A 23982-nucleotide genomic window follows, 5' to 3' on the forward strand; every position below is an offset into this window, starting at 1 on the left:
AGCACCCAATAAGAAGCATCAAGAGGAAATACTGTTGATACACCCTTACGTCCACAAGCTCTCAGAGTTCTTAGTTTTTTTGACTGATAAAATACACTGCAACTCATTGTTTAAGTAAGATATTCTGTAGTTAAACAGTTAAGTTAGAAAGCATCACATCTCTAGCTTTTTTCTTCCGATTCAGAAAGTGTTAAAGCATTGTGGAGTTTTTTGTTTATGTTGTTGGGTTTGGGTTTGGTTTGTTTTTAAATAAAAACCAAAAGATATATATGGGGGGATGACAGGGACAGAAAGGAAGACTACAAAGTAAACTTAGTATTTAGGAATTGGAATTACTGAATGGAAATTTGCAAAGATTCCGATTCTCTTCTTATTTAGGGCTTCGCATTGATTAATGCCTACTCACTTACCTTCAAATCGTTTTTCAATTAAAGCAGTTTTAGATGCCAAAGTAAAAATTGTATAGGCTAAGATTAACAGGCATGTAAAGATTATTTTTCAAGGGAGACAATAAGAACAAAAGGCATACAGTAACTCACCTCTGCACTCCATAAGGTCTTTCCAGAATAGGCTCTTTAAATGGGGGTGGAATATGGCCAAAATAATCTGGATAGGCCACTTCTGAATATTCAGGAATAGATTTTGTGTTTTTCACCATTTCAATATAGAGATCACAGTCGTGAACTGGCGATACATCAGAAACTTCAAGCACCACTTGTTCCCCTGATGAACTAGATCTGGAATCCTCCTCCTCCGAATCCACTCCAGTGCAACAGAGTTTTCCCAGGTGGACAGATGATCCTTCAAAAAGACTACCTCCACAGGGTGAAACATGTTCACAAGTTTTACTACATGCAAGTGGGGTAAGGCTAGCTTTGTTTTCCTTTTTTATTACACACCCTGCATAATACTGATCACTTTTTGTACTGTTCTGCAAACTGATTCTGTCCAAGCCTTTGACAATTTCTTGGCTTAGACACTGGCATGATGGAAGCAGCTTCCTTTGATCATTTTGCTGAAGTAAACTACTGACTTTGATACTATCTTTCTTTGGTAGTTCCAGAAAGGCTGGCCTCCTATTGCATTCCTCAGTCAATAAAGGATTGCTCTCCTTCAAAGAAATTCCTTTTACTGAGAGGTTTGCTTCAGCGGAGACCTCCTCTCCTGCTGTAGGAACAACAATAGGTCCACCCAGATTTGCATCAGGTACAAAAGGCTTTGGTTCCTTAGAGACTAAGTCACATTCCTTAAAATATTAAAGAGAAAAAAAAAGCATAAAAACAATAAACAAGTAGTTTATCAACAAGAAAAAGTCATACCATTCTACTCTCAATAGCTGCACTGCACTTAAGGACACACCTGTCATAATAAATGTTTGTCAGAATGATCTCATATCCTTTCTTACTATTTTACTTTCTGCTGTGTGCAGCAATCAGACACCAGAAAATAGATTTCCCTTATATCTGCCCACAGTCCCTTTCTCAGCCATATTAAAGCAACACATAATATTAAACTAAACAACTCACTAATCAGCAACCCTATGTGTAGCTCTAGAACTGCAAACCGTGTCCCCCTTTTTTTTTTTTGCTGGAGTAGCTATCCACTCAAAACAAAACCATCAAACTGTGCTTCAGAGTCAACTCTTCATGATGAGGTCTACATTGGAAATCATATACTTTACCTGAAAGTTTTCTGAAAGTTCTGGGAAAAATTTCTCATACATTTTCAATTCTTCTAAGGGTCGTCCCAATTCCTGTCTAGGCTTCAGTTTATTAATATCAGTCTCAATATCATCATTCTGAAACAACACCAGAACAAATTAATCTTCAATCCAGGATTAATGAACTTCTAAAATAATGATAATCAGCATTTATATCTGACACAGACATGCTTTAGAAGACAAATATCACTGTTTTAAAATGAGCTGAACCACACATTTCATCATTATTAAAAGCAGATTGATTTCATCGGTATCTCAAAACTTCCATTTCAACAGAAACATTAGAAACATAAAACAATTTTCTTACTTTCATCGAAATGTATTATGCACAGACATCAGACTACCCTCTACATAAGATCTATGCATATAACCCAACCATCTCAACCTGACATGTAGAGATTTCATCTGACTGCAGTGACAAAGGAATAATTGCTTCTATGAAAGAAGATATTCCCTTCATCAGGTCTCATGAGTGCCTTGAATAAGTTGTCATTACAGTCCTTAGACAGATGATTCAATCAACTCCTGAATATATGTAACATAAAAATACAGAATAAGGCTGTTCTGACTAAGTTTCCTTTCACGTACTGACTGGAAGACGGAGAGCAGAAGAAAACCTTCCAAAAGCCATAAAACAATGGGAGATCCAATCTCTTCAATTGTCTGAACTTCAAGGTTACCTTGCCGAAAACACTGACCTAGTCAATGCCGTTCCAGAACAAGGGAGAAACTTAGAACATCTCTTACAAATTGAATAGTGTAGTAATTAGGAAGAGAGAGCTAAGAGAGACACAAGTCAGTAACAGAAAGCTGCAAAGAGTTGTAGTGTTCTGCTCTACTGTACTCCAGCCATGTGAAGTGTGGAGGATATGTGGCTTTAAAAAAAATCTTGAGACAATCTGAACAACAAAGGTTGACATTTTAAAACAGTAGTCAACATTCTTAAGCTTCAGCAGGTATTTTGATTTTAGAAATTGTCCTGAAAACCTTCTCCACACCCTTTTCATATTTAAACCCATGGCTGTATACACAATTCAAGCAATTTAATAAATAAATAAATAAATAAATGCTGTATCTGATTTTTGCCCTTTAGTTCTATCTCATACCAACCTTAAAATGTTGGTCCTTGTCATCCTCAATTTCAGTTTCAATTTCTGATTCTGTTTCAGCATCATCATTGTCATCACTTTCATCTACTACATCATCCACTACGGTATAAAAAAAGTTTTGTAAGGCAGATCATTCATTTAAGGTAAAATATATGCTCAAAAAAGTGTATGTGCTGGGTTTATTTTCTTTCTACTTAACACTTGAAAAAAATGTAAAAACCAACTTGTTTTAAGTCCTGTAAAACCCCATAAATTTTAATTACCACAAGATTTAAAAACCAAAATGTTTGTTTCACAATACTGCAGACTCAATTTATTACATTTCCATCCAGTTTAAGACAGAACAAAGATCTCTGGCTTAAACAAAGCAAAACAAAAACAAAAAAGCACCAAAAAAAAAAAACCACAAACAATGCAAAACAGCACATAGCATTTAGAAATACTTTACAGTATAGAGGTGCCAAGAACATCTCAGCATGACTTAAGCTCAGCACAAAACCAGAGCTCAGCACAAAACCCCGCAGGAAATTTACTGACTGTCAGTAAAAGGCTCACTTAGAAGTTTACAGAATCACAGTTTAGAAATTATACTGATTTAATAAGGTATTCCTTTTACAATACTAACTATACAAAATTATAGTTTTAATAAACTCAGAGTTTTATCACCCTCCACACTCTATATCTCCTTTAATACTGAAGGTTTTCTTAAAAAATAAAAATCCTCTGTATCTTATTTCTCCGGGTTTTTCAATTATTTGTTTACAGATTTCAAACAAAGAAAAAATATCAATAGCCTACTTCAACAGAACAGGGAGTTTCAAGAAAAGTATTACGTGTATGTAACACTATATTAAATAGAGATGTTACTTCTGTGGATTTTAGAACAGTTGTAAATCGCTTTTCTACTCTGAAAGTAAAATGATCTCTAAACACCTGCAGTTTGAGTCTGTCCTAAATAAACTCTGAAGAGATGTGTGTCTTTTTTCATAGTTATCACATTTTGTTTCAGAAAATGCTTTGAATAAGGTATTAAAACGTCAGGCTTCATCTCTTTACTTTGGAGTAACTTTCTCGCAGCAATTCCATTATTTGTTTACCCAGATACTAAACTGCTTCCCCATATCTGAAAATGCAGTAAGCATTAATTATGCAAAAATAATGAGAGGCATTCACAATAGGGTGAATCTATTTCCTACAAGGCATCATACAAATAGTCTGCAGATAAGTGATGCCTAAGAGATTGCAAGAGTCCAGGAATGTAGAAGAATCTACTCATCATGCAAATGAAGGAAGAATCACAAAGGATTAAAATCAACACTTCAAATGGTACATGTTAACCTAAATTCTATATATCCAGTTTATCAGAGTAACAGAAAAAAAATAAGGAAAGTGTATTTCTGTAAAACAGGACGTAGATATTACACTTCACACAGATAATATGTATGATGAGCTTAAAAGAGAGCCCATATAAGTTTGCAGATAAATATGTACAGCCTATGCTTTACAATTCAGAGTTTGACGACCATTTTAGAGGATGATCATATTTAGTTCCTCTTTTTATATTATAACACCAGTAACATAACCACATATGTACAGACAAAATTGTCATCAGTTAAAACTTAATATTAGAAACTGGTGCTCCACACTAACAGCTACAGACCCTTTGCTAGCTGATAAGAATCTCACTGGGGTCTAGGTTTTAGTGGACAAAATAAACACCTGCAGCTGATTCCACCTTAAATATACCGTGTTTTAGACATACTCAAAGGAAAAAACATTATGAAATTACCATACCATCAGGAGGCAAATTGTACAGTTGAGCCACAGGACCACTGGCAGGAATAACTGGGAGTTGGAAATGAAAAGCACTTTTAATAGTTGGTAAAGGAAGACGATTCTTCGGAAAACATTTTCTCATTATTAGGCTGGATGTGTTGACAAGGGGATCAAGAGTTCTTACTGCAAGGCACTCCTATTAACAGAAAAATAATGAAGACAAGAGAAAGCATCTCTCAAATTAGTAGTCAAACTGCATTTGTTTTTATAGATTTCTAAAATTCACTAATGGCTAAAATATTTGATATGAAAAAAAATTTGAAATTTGAAAACAGAAGCCTCCTTTGAAGGCTAGAAGAACTTCTGCCGTCTGCCCTTAAATTCACCTTTTTAAAACCCAGACTTCAAAGAGAAGGCCTTAAAAAAAAAAAAATCCAACCACCCTCCCATAAATAATCATAGCTGAGTAAGAGTAAATAGGAATCTCCTTCTGCACCCTTTCCTTCTGCTTTAAGTAAAGAAAATAACCCTTACCCCCACAATCAGGAATGATCATAAATATCATTAAAAACTATGACAAATTTGAGGTGAGAAAGTGTTTTTAAAGAGACAAACTGAACAACAAGAAAAAGAAAGAAAACTTACTTGTGAAGTGTTGTAAAGAATTTTCATCCCATTCGCATCAATGAATGCTTTTCTTCCCAATTTGATGTTCGTAACACTTTTAATACATTGTAAAACTCCTTTACGTATCAGCATATATCTGTGTCGACTATCATGACGATGCCAATCAACATAAATTGTTAAAAGCACATGCACATATCCTCTGTCTACTGCTCTCCTGGCATTTGTTTCTTTATTTAAAAAAAAATAATTAAGAAAGTAAATTAAAAATTGCCCAATTATTTCAGTATTACTTTCATATCTATTATAAAATTATTCTTTTTACACAAATTATTGAACTATTGCATTTAAGATACCATTTAAGATATTATTTCAGACACTCTTGGCAGTGTTTTACATCAACCTAATCATAAAAAATGATAGCAAGTATGTTCCCATATTTCCTAGACATTTCTTAGAAGCCCTATTTTCTCTCTGTTTGTCAGTATTGCCAAAATTTTAAGTCATTCAAAGCCACACATATATACATCAGCTGTACAAGGAGATTGCTGCACATTTAACTTAACTCCTTATTGCAATTGGGAAGTATAATTACAAAGAGAATGAACTTATATCAAACATATCAATAACACAATGTGTAATAGGCAAAATATTTTGAATCAATATAGAAATCATTAGCAGAATTTCCTCAGGTATTTCTACCTTGTTAAAATGAACCTATATGTTCAGTCATTATTGCTCCAAGACAATAAGTCTTATATACGACTAATAAATAATAAAATTTTCAGATTTTTTTTTCAATTAAAATCCCAATTTAAACATAAATTAGTTTGGAAAAATGAGTACTAGAAAAATTTCTCCCCTCCTCTTTTTTTTTTTTAAACTAAACGCATGCAATAAAAATAATGTATATAATAGACACCAGTAAATGGCAAGTATACATATGCTACACAATTTTAAAACACATCATTTGGTGGTTTTTTTTTGCAATAATTTATTAAATAGCAACATTATTTGCTTATCTAATTTATTTTGCATTGTGTTCGCGTAATTGTCTTCTGCCAAACAAAACTTGTATACAAAATTGTACGAATAAATCTCATCTTAAAGATAACAAGCACAGGAAATATTACTCCCATTAAAAGTGACCAAATGACCGAGTTCAGTACTCTACATTTTGTGCTTCAGAATAACATTGCACATCATTTTCATGGTTTAACAAAAGAACAGTGTGTATTACACTTAAAGGTAATTGTAAGATAATGTAGGCTAGCAAGTTAAAAAAATAGCTTATATAAAGCCTACCTATCAATATCAAAACACTGTGTAAATACAGGACTTGAAACAAATTTCATACTATTTGTAATCCTTATGGCATTACAGCAACTATCACTCACATTTATCAACTGAAAACACTTGATCCCTAAATGTTACACACTTACTGGGTAATGGGTATGCCAAAACCACACACCAGAAATTAATGTTTTTATGAAAAGATTTACTTACATGAAGTGTAGGAAGTTACAGTGTCAAGACCCCTCAGGACTGAGTAAGAATTATCTCAAAATAAATGCACAAGACCTCCTGTTTCAAATACACACCTTTTCAACACTTAATTTCTCTTCCCAACACTAAAATTTGACCGCAAATTCACAGAACAAAATACCAGCGACAATTCATAAATATTTCTTCTTTCCCTGGATTTCCCAAGGAGAAAACCCCAAATTAGGAAATACAAAAACCCACAAGACCACGTGTCAACTCTGATCAAACCTGAGAAAACAGCACTCTAAGAAGCATCTCAGAACTTTCCTGTCAAAACTGAAATAGTTGTCTGCAAATCTAATCATGCCTCCGTTCTTATCCAACTCCACTAGAACTACTAGGAATGCTGTAGTTTTTAGAGAGAATTAGTTTTTAATCCCTTGCCAGTTATAATCCTGGTGCAAAAACAGCAGAGAAGATGTTTGCCAGGGTCTGCTGCCATGAGCCAACGTCTGGGAACAGACCATTGTTTTCTTACCCCTGGTTCCACTTCACGGTCATCACAGACAGACTTGTCTTTAGGACCCAAGACCTAATTCATCAGAAGGGTATCTGAAAAACCCTGTATTTTCCCCTGTCATCCAACAGATATTTTCAGATATGTGTATGAAGAAGATGCATTGGAGATAAGCTACAGGTATCCATGACTGCAGGGCTGAGGTGAGTGACTGTAAAACCGCCTTGGTTCCAGACCAGTTCTGCAGAAGCTGTGCAGCCTTTCTGCAGCAGAACTGAAGAGACATAACTGATTATTAAATATATATGTACCATTCAAAAACTGAAGTACCAGACACTGATAAAACTGTAACCTTATCTTAGCCCTGGTTTTGTTTTTGCCACAGACTTAGTATTAGATCTACTCTTTTTCTCTATCTATATACACAAACTTCTATATGTTTATACACACACATACATATCTCAGCTAGACAAACAGTTTCTTGTAGTTAAACACTTACTTGATTTTAGCAATGCAGCAAGTGTGTCTAAAGCAACCCTGTCAATATAACAAGAAAAGTCAAACAACAAACAACTAGTGAACTTCATCTACAACATTGTAAAAAAAAAAAAAAAAAATACAGCTAGCAGATTTCTTTAGCATCTACCTAAATGTTTTCCTGGTTGTGCTGTATCACAGCTTTGGCTTTAAAAAATTGTTTTATTAAAATATCATGCATCTCTTCTATATCTGAAATCTGATGGTGAAATTTAACATCAACATAATGGCTATACAAACTTACAGTCTTTGCAAAAAAACAGTTAAGTGACAATGCAATGTTTATGAACTATATTCAATGGATGAGGTATTTCTGACACCCATGTTTTTATGTTTTCAGCAGAGCAAGTACTTCTGTAAAATAAAGGACACTGTTTTAGAAAACTGTAGGTCAAAACTTCCAGCGTATACAGATGTAACGCTCATCTATCTGCACTGCAATACAAGATCACACAAGTTATTTTGCACACAAGGTTTTGTCTGAACTAACTCAAGATGTACAACTAGAAAACATATATATTTATTTTTACCCGCTTTGTAAGGATAGACTTCACACATCTGATCTCAGACCATAAACAAGGATATCAAGATTACTCACATCATGGAATAGTAAGTTCATGTGTTTAATTTTAGCTGGGGCTTGAAGGGGCAGGGCTTTTTTTTTTTTTTTTTTTTTTAAATAGAGACACTCCAACAACCAAGAGTACCAGATTTACATAACATTATTTTGTTTGTAGTAAAGTTCGAATATGAAAAACTTGGTATTATTATTTTGTTAAGCAGATTTAAAAAATCAGTTTCCCCACAAGTATGCACTTCAAAAAGTCGGTAGTTACGCAAAGAAATTGCTATCTCCAGGAAGATCCACTTACTCATTTTAACCCTAAGCTCTCTAAAAAACAAACCAAAAAAAAAAAAAACACCCTTGGAAAGAAAAAAAAAAAAATCTAAAAACACCACTTTTAAGGTTCTCAGTGAAATGTTATTTATTTTACACAATAGTCCACTAGATAGCTGGAGCTTCCTATTCTGTTGTCTCTGAGAGTTGATAATTGCTTTCAAGTGGAACACAAAGAAAATTCTATTAAAAAACAAACAGAATGTCACTCTTCATCTGTGAGCCAATGGAACAGACAGAAAAATGATGGGATTGTCCTGATCAGTTTGTCCTGATTTGGGCATAGCCACTGTACAGTTTCCGTGCAGAAATATTAGAGGCAAAAAATAACATTTATATTCTTTTACCTGGACTATAACTGCATATTCTGATATTTTGTGTTACTCTAAAAAAGTCATATCTGTAGTTCTTCTTCCCACCTCCCTTCACTTTAACTTTCAAATACTAGTTACATTTGATTTCTCTAATATTCTTTTTCATAAAAAGTTTTGAAACATATCTAAAGTTTTTTTCCATATACTGTATTAAAAAGACATTACTTACTTCATAAGGCTAGTGTTCTTTTTACTAAAAGGGCCAATGATCTTAAACATCAGTTCTACTACTCCATTCTTTCCCAAGGACACTGCATTTACAGCTGGAAGAGTTAAAAACAAACAAACAAAAAAGATAATATAATAAGAAAGGCAAAAGAAAATCAATAGACAAACTAAAATCCAGCAAGTATATTCTCAAGTACCAGACACATATGCTCTAAGACAAACAATGACAAGCAGACACTACTCTTCATATAAGCAGTGTAATAATCAACTCCTGATAAAACTTGCAAAAGAAAAAAAAACATTACTTACTACTTTACAGATAAAATTAACACACTAGTTCTTGTGCATGCTTCTGCTTCCTTTGTTACTGATATGCATCATAAAAAGGATTTGTATTTTTGTAAAGCTCGTGGTTTAATCGAGACAGTATGGTTTCTAAATTTTTGGGTCTATCACGTTCTATGACTTGCTGTTACCCTTCATTATCTGGATAGACAGGTCTATCAACCAGTATTTGCAAGCTAAGCGTTTGCTGTAGAATTAAGAAATGCCAAACAGTATTACTCCATCTAACCCTTCTTGAGTTATGTTTTCTCAGAAAAAATAGTAATCCAGTGAGAAGGGTACAAATTAAGAGAAATGGTGCTAATTTTGTGTTGTTCACAAAATGCATGCTGCATGGTTTACACAGGCAGAATGCATGCTGCATGGTTTACAAAGGAATTCAATTCCAAACTGAGCTTACAAATACACAGTCCTAGAAAAATAAGAAGAGAACGACTAAGCAACAAGACGAGTTCAACATTGTAAGTGCCACACGAGTACAATTCAACACTTGTACCCAAGTTGCAATTTCATCATTAGCGGAACTATTACAACACTAAAAGCTAATGAAAATGAGGACTCTATTCTGGTAGCAAATGTAAACAAATTTTAAGTAATACCACCCATCAACATGAAATAAACTACTACTTTTTATGTTTGTAAGGAGTGGGAAATATAGAAAGACAGAAATGATCTAAGCATAATCCAAATTAGAGATTCAGTTCAATCTTCCATTTTCAAGCTCAAGAAAGTTTACCTATATGAAAGCTACCCTGTATGAACATCTGTATTATCTTCTCCCATTTAAAAGCATTTTACCTCATTATCAGACAGCTCAACAGAAATAAAGCTTCCACATAAAGTACTGGAACTTTACAAATTCTCACGCGAATAATCTGAAAACAATCTTACAGGTCATCAAATCATTTCTCTCAGAAAAATGTGGTTACACTTTCATCTTCATACATTTATCTAAAAGGTTGAATGGCCATTTTGAGTTCAGTGGAAAAAAAATCAGCGCAATTAACAAATGGGAGGTTCAGTGAGAATCACGCTGTTTTCAGCAACTTCCTACTACTTGCACAAACAATGAACTAGGCTTTTATGGAAGAGTTTTCATCCAACAGTAGGGCACTTCAATAAGGGGAAAGTTAACAAAAAAAGTAAATATTTCCTGTGAGAACTAAGTTTTAAATTTGCCATCATGAATTAAAATAAAAATACAGTAAAAAGAAAAAAAAAAACATGAGCATGTGTAATAAAGAGTAATTATTTCATTTGAAGTGCTTTTGCAAGCACAATGTTAGCATTCCTGGTTTAGGCCATACAGCACTAGCATTTATACAAATGATGTGCACCCAAATTCAACATATTCAAATGCATTAAAGAATACCAACCATATGTGCACTGAACAAAAACCAAAAGATACACAAGAAGTACACAAACTTAACAGCTTTTATTAGACTCAAGCAATTTGACAATATAAAAATCAAATTCTCTGGTAACCATAGTAACTTTAAGCATTTAACATTAAACAACTACGTAGATGCTGTATCTTTTAACCATATTTATGTCAAAAATATATATATTATAAGCAAAAGAAAAGTATTCAACCAATACTTACAGTTGGTTGAATAAACTCGTAATACTTGAAGGCATGGTAAAATTAGCCTGTGGTTCTGCAAATTCTGCTTCACTAAATTCAATGATATGTTCAGGGCACCATTAATTCTTGCCTTCATGCCAATCTTTTTGTCTGACATCAAAGAAATGCAAGATCAATCAAATCAGTTTTGAAATTATCATTAAAAAATGGAAGTTAAATAAACTGTGAATTCCTACAAGTGATATGTTAACTTTGCATATTTATTTATATTAAATATAATTTATATTGCATATTAAATATATATTTACCATGTTTTCCTCGCCTCTACTCCTCCTTTTCTTCTCCTCTACTAATTCTGAGCACATGGATGTTTATTCAGCAATAAAGTTTTCTTAAACTTTAATTACAAAACTGCAAAGTATTAAGCCATATTACATAAGTCCATCATCATCACCTTTTGGGCCAATTTTTGCAAGAAGCGTATGAAGAAGCACCATTAATTCTTCATTTGGAGGAGACTCTCTGTTGGCATTCAAAAGCAGCTGCAACAAGATCTGTGTCCCTCCTTTAGTGACCAAGACACTTGCTCTCCGACCACCACCTAGAAATTTAATACACAATTTGTATCTTCATAACCAAAGAGCAGTTAAATATCTAAGCTATAGTTAACATAAAGGAAGACTTTAAATAGCAATATTGATAGAAATATTTTCTTCAAATGTGAAGAAAAACATGCTGGATTTAGACTTACAGCAACATAAATTATATGTGCATAATTATTTAAAAAATCACTTCAGTCTTTATGTTCTTTTGATTCTCTCGAAGTGTAAAATGCATATAAAGACAGCTTTAGCAACCTTCAGGGAAAAATAAATAAATAAAACACGTCTACAGAAGAATACAAGAATATAATGACAAACTACTATCTTAATGAACACTTACCAATTGAGACTAGTTCAATGAGAATATTTAGTATATTTAGAATAGTTTGAGGATCTCTTGTATTCTGCAATAAAAAAGATATTTGATTAATTTAGAAGTCCAATATTGTGTTTTAGATATTTAAATGTCACTAAAGTCAAACAAAACTTAAGATGTTACCTTCCAGCTAACCATCACACCATGCAGCCTGAATTAACCGCAGAACCAATTAAAATCTAGTTCTTAGTATGACATATTAAATGGAATATTTGAAAAAATAAGGGAAAGAAATAATTAAATCCTTTAGGGTCTTTAAGTATCATATTTAACCATTAGACAGTCCTTTGACAAATTCAAGTTTTAGAGAAGAGCAAGAATAACAACATATTTAAAAATACAAAGCCCAGTGACGATAGGAAAACTTGCAGACAAGTACACACAAGCAGAAAAATTAAAAGGTTTTACCTCTAGGGTTGACAGGATAACTTCTATTCCAGTGGAACCCTTAGATGTCATCTCCTTCCTGGTTTTTTCTGCCAGTAAGAAAAAGAAGGCCATTTTTCTTTTAATGAAAGATTTTTTATATTTTTTTAATCTTCCGTATTGGTTTGTCTTACATCACTAGACACTTTTGTCTCTAGATTGAAAGTGACTTTTGAGATAGCCTGACAAGTGAAGATAGCCTGAAAGGGGCTAGGAATAAAGAACATTTGGAAGACAGGGGAAGCAGCAGAGCAAAAGCAGCTGTAACTCCATATACTTATGAGGCTAATTCATGGAATCAGATATACAAATCTTCAGTGGATCAGTCTACCACAGAAACAGGTCATCTATGAGCAGCACTGAAAATAAACATGAGCCTTTTTAATAGTAAATAGATCATTCTTCATATGAATACTGTTCAAAGTACTGTTTATCAAACAAAGTAAACCTCCTTATGTATTAATTGAATATCAGTATAACTGGAGCAGTTAAATATTTTACAATGTACCAAATATGACAGTATCACATTAGCTGTTCTTACACTGTGAATTATTACTTAAATTGACTATAATATAGTACGTGCGATAATTTATGTATTTTTTCAGAATTTATATCATTGTATTGACAATACAAAATGTATTCGGTGTAGCCAATATTATACCAAGTAATTTTAAACATGGCCTTAAACATGTGCCTTCAACAACCCACGACAGAAACAGATGGATAAAAAAGTTTAACAAGCAGGAAAAAAAAAAATGAAGTTTTACAAACAGGAAAAAAAAAAAAGTCCAGCAAAGAATAAACAGAAGGAGGAAGGCTCACAAGGAAAACTATTACAAACAAAAAACAGTTATTTACCCTGACTCTGAACCAGATGAAGGATCTTTGAGGTAACATATCTGGCATTATCTGCTTCTCCTAATACAGAGTCCAAATTGATCTTCTCCAGCTGTGACAGCAGAGACATAGTCCGAGAATTGGTAGAAACACTAAAAAGAAAGAATTTTTACCTTCATTTTTATATCCACGCAAAGCATGAAATCAAACATTAGATCAGAAAAAAAAAAAAAGGAAAAAACACTAAAAACAGGAAGTCCCATGAGGGAGTAAGAGGAGCGGCTACTTCTGTCATTTATAAAACCACCTTAGTTCTCCTTAATTCTGGCAACTATTATTAACTGTTCTGGCAACAATTTTGCAAAGCCTACATTTCAGCAAACTAATTATATTTGAATATCATCTCCAAGAGCAAGTGTGAAGAGGTAAACTGGTTGCAGAAAGTTAAATACAGATATATGTTTATCTATGTCAATTTGAGTAACTTCTATTGAATATAGTCAAGTGCCAGGTTAATGTATCAAACCAACTATTCAAGGAAAATAGCCTACTTCGTAGTCCTAAAGACTACTGTCATACAGACCGGTCTTTAAGAAGTGAAGGAAAAGATAATCATTCACAAAGTAAGAAAGCCAACACTCATCAGCTAAAGAAAAAGATCACAATTTTGAGTACAAAACTTCAAAAAATCTCCAAATGTATCAACAGAGTTTGGATTCAGCTTGAACACAAACAGTATCTTGGCCTGACATCACATACTTGCCTTGAAAATGTACTTTAATATAAGAAACTATTTCAAAGCAAGTATTTATATTTATATGTAGATTACGGAGAAAGAATTCGTGTAAATATTTAGAGTGCTCGCAATAAAGTCAGTCTAGAATTGTTTTATTTACTCTTCAGTTTTAGGCCATAACAATTATTCAGAATAGTTTTCAGATTCACGTTCTTACATGAAAGTCATTTTTAGACAAATGTTTAACATTTGAATTATGGTCATATAATTAAATAGAGGAAATGACTTCTGAGGTTAAACTACATTGACTTTTCACTTCTGTATCATTAGAATCCTGCAATAATCAACAATAATTCAATTTAGACACATACTCTTCTGACTACCTGCAATAAAACTGACATATATAACATTAACCTTATAAATACTGTAAGTTTTGTTTATAACAATGCAAAATTATTACATCTTCATTTGTATTTTATGTCTTGGAAAACACCTCCCACAGCTAACAGTTAAAAGAATTAGTTTACATGTGGGCATAAATGTTAAAGTCAAGGAAAAAAAGTAGCTGATGGCAAAGGTCACACCACTGTGAAAGCAAACTGATATAGCAGTTGCAGAGGAAACTGCTTCCGCAACTATTATTTAGATGTCAGTGTGGAAAAGTAAAGTGCATAACCAAAAAACAACTTCAGATTATACATCGTACTTATAAATTATTAACACCAGTAGTAAGAAATGGTGATACTAATTACAGAGCTTCAATCAAAATAATTTTATATTGAGAAGTGTATCATTTTCTCATTCATTTTCTCATCATTTTCTCAGTCATTTGCTAGACTTTGGTTTAAAAGTATTTTTGATCTCAAATAAATCTGATTTGCTCAAATGCTATGTTTTAATCTATAACTAAAGTAATTACCTCCACTTCCTTCTCACCATTCAATACCAGGCTGAATAGTAATAATAAAGCTACAATTATTTATTTGCTTAAACTTTGTTCTGTTTGTTTCTACTTCTCCATTTTTCACTGAACTTGAAATACTCCAAAATAAGCCCCAAATTGTAATGAAATACACAAGCTCTGTCGATGTGGTCACAGACTTCCAAAGGCCATTAACTTCACCTGCCCCATAGCAAAAATAATAGTCCAGGCAACCCACAAAGAAGCCACTGTGTAGCAGAGCTGCTGTTTTATACATGCATGTGAGAGCATGCATATATGGTGGGGGGTAGGGAGGGAGTATTTCCATTTAGGTATACCATTGGTCTCAGAATGACATAAATGTAGTTTAAAAGTAGGAAACAAACAAGGACAACAACAAAGATGTTCCTTAATAACAAACAAAGGAACAGGGAATACAAGTTTTTCTAAACACAAAACTAAAGAAATTAATGTTTCAAAGCACATCCAATTTTGACTCCTCTGGCCAGCAAACTCAAAAAAGGAACACTGGCACATGGAAGTTATATACCATGCAGAGACAGTTAACATCTAGCATAATCTCTTCACACTTACTAAAAGCTTTAAGGGGTTTAGGAAGGGTAAATAATCCTCACCACAGTTTGATATAACAATTTAAACCCAGCAGTTCAGGGGTGTAATCTCCTCCTGGGGCCAGAATTCCTAGTAAGAGCAAGAAGCACTCACCACAGCAGTTAAACTATTATCTTTAGAATGATTTTTGGCTATTGATCTTGAAAGAATTCTTCCAACAGAAATATAGCCAAATCAACCTCAAATCCTCAGATCACACAGTAAAATGTTCTTGAAATGACACCTGCCCAGTGTCTATGCTCAAATATAAATCAAAGTCACTATTTAGTCTTAGCTATTTTCCTAACTGAGCTTATTTTATTATTTCCTAACTTAGCTTATTTTTCTTAGTTTAATTTTCTCCTTAAAACAAGAATTACACTTTTATTATATTCTACAATGATATACATAGTGGTATGTAACACTGTGACAGATTTCAGTACCTGCACCGTAAATTAAAAAGTCTGTAGAACATAAATTATGTCAGCTAGGCTGACTGATTCTGCTCCTGCTCATAACATCACCGTGACAATTTGACCTATAAATCAAGTGCAACTCCAGTTTGGGGTGGAACTCTTTTCTGATACCTGTAATGCAAATACTTATGGCTTGTCAAATAAACAACCCAGGATCCATATCTAGAAGACAGCTCTCAAAAACAAAGAGGTACAACATAATTCAGTGCTTTTAATTCATCAGCCAGGTAAAACAAAGAAATAATCAGAAGAGCACAATAAAAGCAGTGTCCTGTCAAGCTAAATTTCCTCTTAAGTTGCTGACATTGCAGAACCTCACATGAAGACCCTGAACACTGCAGCCTGCCTTTCATGTAAGACTTCTTTTCCCACAGTGTGCAGAACCCTTCTTTTAAACAAGGAAAGCATTTTTCACCTCATCCACTGTAAAGCCTTCTCATAAGAGGACTCTGTAGTCACTGAGGTTTACATGGTGTTTCCCCTGTCTTGTATTACAATAAGCATAACTAAGGAGCCTTAACTCCTTAACTCTAACTTCACAAGATCATCAAAACTGTTCTCCTCCTCAGAGATGAATCAAGACCACATTTGCACTTCCTGACAGACAAATGTCCAACCTGTCCTTACAGCCTGCTAAAAACAGAAATTAAATAACCAAAGACAGCTTCATTGTAATGCTTTGCATACTTTGATTTACACGTTTCAATAAGAATTGGTATTTCAGAGAAATAAGATTGAAGACAAAATACCCTATTATGCTGCACTGAGGATTTTTTTTAAATATCAGATAGTTTGATGAAACTAGGTGGTTCAAACTGTGCTAGCTCAAAAGAATAAAACTGTTTTTTTTAAATATACACTTTTTTTTTTTTTACAGATTTATACATTTTATACACAGAAAAATTTATAAAAATAAAAAAGTATTTCAAGCTTCCTGATGTTTGAAACGGTTATTGCCTTCTGTAGTTAATTGCATAGCTTTTTCAAATATTTGTTAAAATAAGCTATCATGAAAATAACAAACAACTCTTGAAATCTTCTGTAATTTCACTGTTGTTTGCCCTAACTGTATGCTGAGTCGTAGGGTTGTTGGAGAATTAAATACATCTTGTGACAAATTCCATGACTTCCTGGGCAGTTTTGTAAACTTGTCCTTTAATTCATTCAGTAGTAATCATTTGTATGTTTTGCCTGTATATGCATGAAATTATGAAATTAATTGATATTTCTTTCAATGAAATTGAACGTATATAAAGTTATATATGGACAAGTCTGAGATTAAATGCAGACAAATTTAAAGTGTAAAAAGTTATTTCTTAAAAATCAGGCTACTTTATGCTAATCAATATCAACTCCCTCAGTTTTTCAGGACATAAATTTCCACTCTCTCATCAGGGACACATGATGAATATTTTACTTATATTACTAATAACATAGGCACCGTGTCTTCACAAATCTCAAATGGCTTGATGTTGAGAAGTCAGTATAGTTTTAAATTTACCTTTTTTCAGATGATAATTTTACTTTGTTCATATCGGAAACCTGATTCTTCAAATCACCATCTCTGATAACCTGGAAGATATTAAACAGTTACATATTATCAGTATCTATTCCTCTTTAATGATGAAGTGTTACCACCATATTGAGCATCTCTACACTAGAAATGTTAAATAAATTAATCCTCATTGATCACACTTCTCTGCACTGGCAGAAGCTTTTCCTCTCTTCAGCCCGTGACACAGCTTTTAAAATAAAGCATTGCAGTGTAAGCATGGAGTGTGGTTCCACATTGTAATTCAGTCCTACCAAGCTCAGAGTCTGATTACAATAAAGCAGGAATTAGTATCAGAGATTTAACAGCCAACATTTTCATGTCCACAACTAAGTCACCAAACAAAGCTCCTCCTGAAGTCAGTACATGCCCATTTTTAAACTTCCTTGATATTGCTGTGAGATACCACAACATGCTTACTTCTGACTGCCATTTCATGTATCTATAGGATAACTAGGAACAGAGGCAATGCAAGAAACATGGAGCGTTTGGTGTTCTTATTTAAGCAAGACCTGAATACATTTCTTGGACAGAACCCATATCGTGCTAAGGACACAATTTTCCTATCCTTTTAAGGACATAGTGTCCTCAGGGTACACTGTTTCCTCAAATGGTGCCTCCAAGCAATTAAGGTTGCAGTCTACAGGACCATTAACTGAACCTCAGTACTTCCATTTGAGATCTAATATGAATAGTAAATACTCTACTGGAAAAACAACAACAACAAACAAACAAAAAAACACAACCAACCAACCAAACAACAAGAACAACAACAAAAAAACACCACAGTGTTTTCAAAGGGCACAGTGGTTAGTTTTAAGACAGAAGTTGTCCAAAGATATAGGAAGTGAGAATGAAGGCAATAATGCAGTTGTGAAATGCAGACAAGAAACAGACCCCACAGAGAAATTTGTAAGACTTATCAAAAATATTTGTTCAATACACATAATAACCAGTTTTTGATTACTGGTAAATTCCATTTGGCAGCTGATAAAAGCCTAAAGCAGATGAAGAATGAAGCAAGCTTATTTCCAGACTTACCTGAAGACAGAATCTTCTTCCAACAGCCAGGAAGCAATTGCTCAGATTTTTAAAAGAACTGCAGCCTGACTCAAGCTAACAGGTGTTCCAGATTTGACCAAGTACCCTTCAAGTGTAAACTAGCTTGACTTCATTTAAAGAACATGAATAGTTACAGGATAATAACTGTGTCCACCACAAAGAAAACAATCTGGCAAATTAAAAAGTCTGGATTATTTGAATCAGGCTGCTGGTCTTACTGGGGGGAAAATATTAGATTCCTGAGTTCAAGTAGCCAAGTGCTGTTTAGCTAGCAGCGTTGACCTGCTGTCAGAAAGATGATGAACAGTCTGCCAGTGCCAATGGTTTTTACATAGTATAGTGTACTGAACTGCTTTACACGTACAGCCAGATACAGAGATGAACTATCTTGAACTACAAGGTCTTAATTTGTTGGACTCTAAATTTGACACAAAGTATTTCAGTAAACACAACCCACAAATACTCCAGGACAAGGGGAAAAAGACAAGCAGGTAAGAAAGTATAAGAACCCCTTAAAAAAAAAAAAAAAAAAAAACAAGCAGGGAGAAAAAGAAAAGAACACATACACCAGCAATCCAGAGGATTGTGGTGGAACATATATACATAGTAAGGTAACACACTCTCTTTGACTTTCTACTGATGTAGAATATATGAAATGACGCAAAAAAAAAAATATCATGCTGAATTTGAATAAAATATTGCTAGGAAGGTAAAGACTGAAGGTGCATGGGGCTCGATTTAAACATATTTTAAACACAGCTAGTGACACTAGTCTGCCAGGACAGAGCAGAGCAGAGGATAAATTAGCAATGATTATTAAGCATTTAGAAGAGCACCTGAAGAAAGCAAAACAAGAAAAACAACAATCAAGCCTTAAATTGAAGGGAAACAGAGGGGAGTAGAAGGTGTTGACTAGTTAAATTTCAAGTTGATATATGCTGGATTCTGTGGAATCTCCCTCAGTCATTTCATACTGTCTGTGGAACATTATACCCTCTGGTCTCCCACGTGGACAGTGCAAACAGGCAAATTCCTTGTAGGAAATTTCTTGAGACAAGTAAATTTCCAAATCAGAAGCTGCACTTACTGTAACAACGCTACCAACACTAACAAATGAAACAGACTGCAGGAGGTTGCACATAATTTTCACCTTATCCTTTCTCCCCCAAAGGTAAAGACATGCCTTACGTGGCATGCATTTGCCTGCTTCCCAGGTAAATTCTCTGTCACTGAGCCACCAACTCACCTTTGCTGGGGATCCATCTCTTCAGCCCTATGAGACTCATGGGCAAAGCCTAAGCAAAAGGGCAGAGGACAGACCCAGTATTTACCTTTCTCATAAGCTTCATAATGTGCTGAAATGTAACGGAGTAACATGGAGCCTGCATTCCTACTTCTGGGATATATAACCACAAAGCTACTAGAAAAAATAACCAGCACTATTACAAAGCTATTTTCTTTTGCTCAAAACAATGGCTAAAGAAATGACAGGCACCATTTTGTTCATATCTCACATCCAGGGGTATCTATTAGGCATTACTGGGAAAGCCTGCTAGACTGCAGGGACTCATAAGGACACCATCTTCCTGAGCACTAAGTCGACTTACACATTAGATAAACACCAAGATGCTCTGCCTCTCCAAGACGGCAACAGTTCTGCCAGAAATTGCAACAGGATTCAGAGGAAATTTTACTGGCACAAGCTAGGTAGCAACCTGTGCAGAGAGGGAAAGAGGAATTGGTAATTCTGGCACTGTGCTCTTGATGTTGAACAATAATACCATACTTCTAGCACAGAACACCTGGCCTCAGGACTTTTGCAAGAAAACATAAAAGGGATGATGGCCCAGGTCACAGAATCCAGGTATCACCTGCCTCTTTTATCAACAGTCTCGGTCCCAGTTCTTTCTGTGTGGATGAAGAAACTTGTAGGTTTGGGCTTTTCTTTGCTGACTGCCAGGTTTGACATTTCCTCCTTATTGTGACCCCCCCCCCGACACATGCATCAAGTAGTTGTGATGTTTGTTGCCCAAACCCTTCTTTAGGGACACCAGCTCTTTCCTTGGTCTCACCTATCCATATCTGATGTACAGTCAAACTTGGCTCTTTCCCACCTTAGGTAGTCACATGCTTTCATGATCCTAAATCCACTATTTTGGGGGAAGAAGCACCTAGAATGCCATCTGTTTAAAATAATAATAAAGAAATTGCGTCACTAAAATCAGGTGTATGCCTGTCCCACTCCCCTTGTTTGTCTTTTCTCAGAGGATACTTTTTCGTTTTCACACAAATACCAGCAATGCCATACTGCATTAGAAAGCCACCTAAATCATCAGCTTTACTTTCCATCAGCTACCCAATAATGGAAAGAGGAAATCAAAAAAGTAAAAGTACTAACCTAATACTTCATATGCACCGTCACAGGGCTTTTCTTGCATCTTTGAGATTCTGATACTTAAACTGACACGCATATTTCAGGAGAAAGTAAATATATGCCTTATTTAGTTGTACGCCACTCAGGCAGAATTTCTACATGGTGTGAACAGCCATTTTTAAATAAAATTGAAGAAATCAGATTATACTCAATGCAGTAATGTGTATGCCTCAGCTTCACCAGAACTTGCAGTTAAGTACATTCACTGTATATTGTTTTCTCTTTTATCTCCCATTAATCACTAATGGGCATTAAAAAATAAATAAAAGCAAACTCCAATCTTTACACTAAATTGTAATCATATTAAGAAAAAAAGCATAGTCACATTAGTATAACCATTACAGCATGTCAGTGCTGAGCAGGTTTATTGGCATTTTTCTCGCATCAAATCTGAAAAATTCTCATATATTAAACCCACTAACCTCACATCTGAGGCTCAAAAATGTTTATTTTAAGTAACAGCAACTCTGGTTTCATGATTTGGATCCCCCCCCCCACTCCCCTTTGTCACTGAAACTTGAAGTTTTTTGATACATACATTTTAAATATATATTTTGGAGTATTATACTAGACTGTCTTGCCATCATGTCCATTTTCCTGAAATGGAAAATTCTTCCCCAAAAGAATGCTTTCAAACAACTGCCATGGAAGACAAATCTAGCAGCATTCAGCAAGCGAACGGTAAGCAAAGTGAGCAGCAGTAGTAGTCAGACGAGGAAAAACAACTCTGCCACAAACACAGATGTGCTTACAAGCGGCACGTACGGGCCGTGCCAGATGAAGCTGATGCCTGGAACCCCATGGAGACCGAAAAAGCCCCAAAGCTTTTGTGCTGAAGTCCTGCTATTAGGACTCTGAAAGAAAATAAGTTAATCTGTCTGCTACTGAAGCTGGAAGACATTTTGATTTTACATAAGCTAAATTCATATGCTTTAACTGACCAAAAGATTTTAATATGGAAAATGCTGGTCATGGAAGAATAAATGTGATTAAAAACATTAAAATATCTTTTTTTTAATGAAAAAAAAAAAAAAAAACACCAGAAAATAAAGACTCCTTAAGAAAGCCAAAGACCTCTGAAATCAACCCTAGTTAATAGTAGGGCTTTGCTGCACAAAATCCCCCCCAAAAAAAAAAAATTTAGCATGATACATGAGTTTTAACAAATCATATCCACCAGGAGACAAAACAAAGATTCAGTTTCTCCATGTAAATTTGGCACATTAAGTCTGCAAAACCTGCTGGACTATTCATCTCTCTATATATTTCCTTATTTTGCTTTGTATTCAAAGCTAGGTGCATCCCAAGTATTTTCAAAGCCAGAGCTCAGTCTTCATTTATGCTCATCATGGAGTTACTGATTTGAAAGGTTTAGAAAAAAAAAAAAAAAAAAAGGAACTGTAACAAGTGCATAGCAAACAAATTCTTTCTCAGACAATGAAATCAAGTAGCTAAGCAAAATCTTTCTAAATGTTGCAGTATTAAGAATACATAAATATATGTGAAAGAGATGGGAAACAATTCAGAGGACAGAATTGTGTCAAGTAACAATAAATTAAAAAATTAAACACAGTAGATATAAAGAAATTATGTAACGATTTAAAACGTTGTAAATGCCAGGCAGCAAAAAGTTGGGAAGTTACAACTCAGCTAAATCCTGCCACAAGATCAGAAGACTGCAAACAAGGGTAGGCTCTGAAAAAGACAGCTTTACCTCTCACATAAGCACACATATGCCACCCTCCACCGTCCCAGTGCAGACTAAACCAGAAGCAAACAGGCTTTTGATAGTACAGCATTTCACATACCCCAGAGCCTTAGAAACTGTTTATGGACTGAAATAATTCTTTACAAGACACTGAAAAAGTCTGTTTAAACACAACTTTGAATAAAAAAGTGCTCTTAAAAATCAGCTACTGCCTTTTCCTTGTACCCTTTCCTATAAATATTTAGAGTAGAAAATAAAGTCAGCTGATTAGTTCACTCACTGCTGTATTATTGCACAATGATTACTTTTTGACATGACTACATGAACTGCAGTACACACTCAGATATTCAAAACAACACATATAAAGCTTCACAGAAGACTGCAGCACCAAAGCCCTGCACAGCAACCTGTCAACTATGTCATGCAGCCTATTACCACCACCACACTTAACTGTAAAAACAAGTCTGATACGAGCTGCCTGAAAAGCTGTAAATACCTAAGTCATTCCCTTAAAAACAAACAACAATAAAAAAAACCACAGCAACAACAACACCAACAAACAAAGCCTTTCAGCAGAAAAAATAAAAAATAAGAAAACTGCACTTCGTTTCTTGCCTGGAAAGAAGCTCCTAGAAAGTTACCAACGCACCATAACTGTACTCCTCAAGACATGACAAACTTGCCAACGTCACACTCAAGAGTATCACATTCAGAACTTGCGTGATTTGAGTTGACAGAAATATTGCCAAAGTCAGCTGCTTCTTGCACAGATAATATAACCCTTTCACCAGGCAGAAGGTGAATGGTATGGGGACGGGGGGAGATGGGGGCAGTAAAAATAGCCATGAGGGGAAGGACTACCATAGCAGAAACTAAGCATTTCCCTTTGCCACATACTGAACATGAACTGGAAACCCCAGTAATATTCCTGATTTCTTGGCAATGCTTCAATGACAGAGTGTTAAACCTCAGAGGTGCTTGCCAGCACCTAACCCAGTGACTGGTCCCTTGGGCTTACGCTGTCAGGATAGCTAACATAGGTCTGTAAAGACATAATCCAAAAATCTATGCTTGTTACAGTTCACCTGCTGAGTTAGAGCA

At 34.6% G+C, this 23982-nt stretch overlaps 2 protein-coding genes across 15 annotated transcripts in view; one reads left to right on the plus strand and one right to left on the minus strand.

The window, feature by feature from the left end:
* AGTPBP1 (ATP/GTP binding carboxypeptidase 1) overlaps positions 1 to 23982 on the minus strand; it is a 69446-nt gene that overhangs the window by 35508 nt on the left and 9956 nt on the right. For 13 of the 14 annotated variants that reach the window (XR_005815206.1, XM_040540805.1, XM_040540803.1 and 10 more), the window contains 13 exons: positions 17627 to 17697; positions 13401 to 13531; positions 12525 to 12592; positions 12081 to 12144; positions 11593 to 11739; positions 11157 to 11288; positions 9210 to 9303; positions 7731 to 7768; positions 5251 to 5459; positions 4624 to 4801; positions 2831 to 2928; positions 1682 to 1798; positions 540 to 1246 (listed from right to left, as the gene is read on the minus strand). Coding sequence is in view for 13 of the 14 variants with exons in the window: in XM_040540805.1 (XP_040396739.1) it covers positions 540 to 1246; positions 1682 to 1798; positions 2831 to 2928; positions 4624 to 4801; positions 5251 to 5459; positions 7731 to 7768; positions 9210 to 9303; positions 11157 to 11288; positions 11593 to 11739; positions 12081 to 12144; positions 12525 to 12592; positions 13401 to 13531; positions 17627 to 17697 (2054 nt within the window). In the remaining variant the exon portion in view is untranslated. Of the gene's footprint in view, positions 1 to 539; positions 1247 to 1681; positions 1799 to 2830; positions 2929 to 4623; positions 4802 to 5250; positions 5460 to 7730; positions 7769 to 9209; positions 9304 to 11156; positions 11289 to 11592; positions 11740 to 12080; positions 12145 to 12524; positions 12593 to 13400; positions 13532 to 17626; positions 17698 to 20346; positions 20371 to 23982 lie in introns of those variants that run through there. The other variant, XM_040540811.1, reaches the window with a different exon arrangement.
* Positions 17627 to 23982, plus strand: part of NAA35 (N-alpha-acetyltransferase 35, NatC auxiliary subunit) — a 42129-nt gene continuing 35773 nt past the window's right edge. Inside the window, exon 1 of the mRNA XM_040540816.1 lies at positions 17627 to 17694. The gene's annotated coding sequence lies outside the window, so the exon portion shown is untranslated. The remainder of the gene's footprint in view (positions 17695 to 23982) is intronic.

The sequence above is a fragment of the Cygnus olor genome, chromosome Z (assembly GCF_009769625.2).
Source record: "Cygnus olor isolate bCygOlo1 chromosome Z, bCygOlo1.pri.v2, whole genome shotgun sequence".
NCBI lineage: Eukaryota > Metazoa > Chordata > Aves > Anseriformes > Anatidae > Cygnus > Cygnus olor.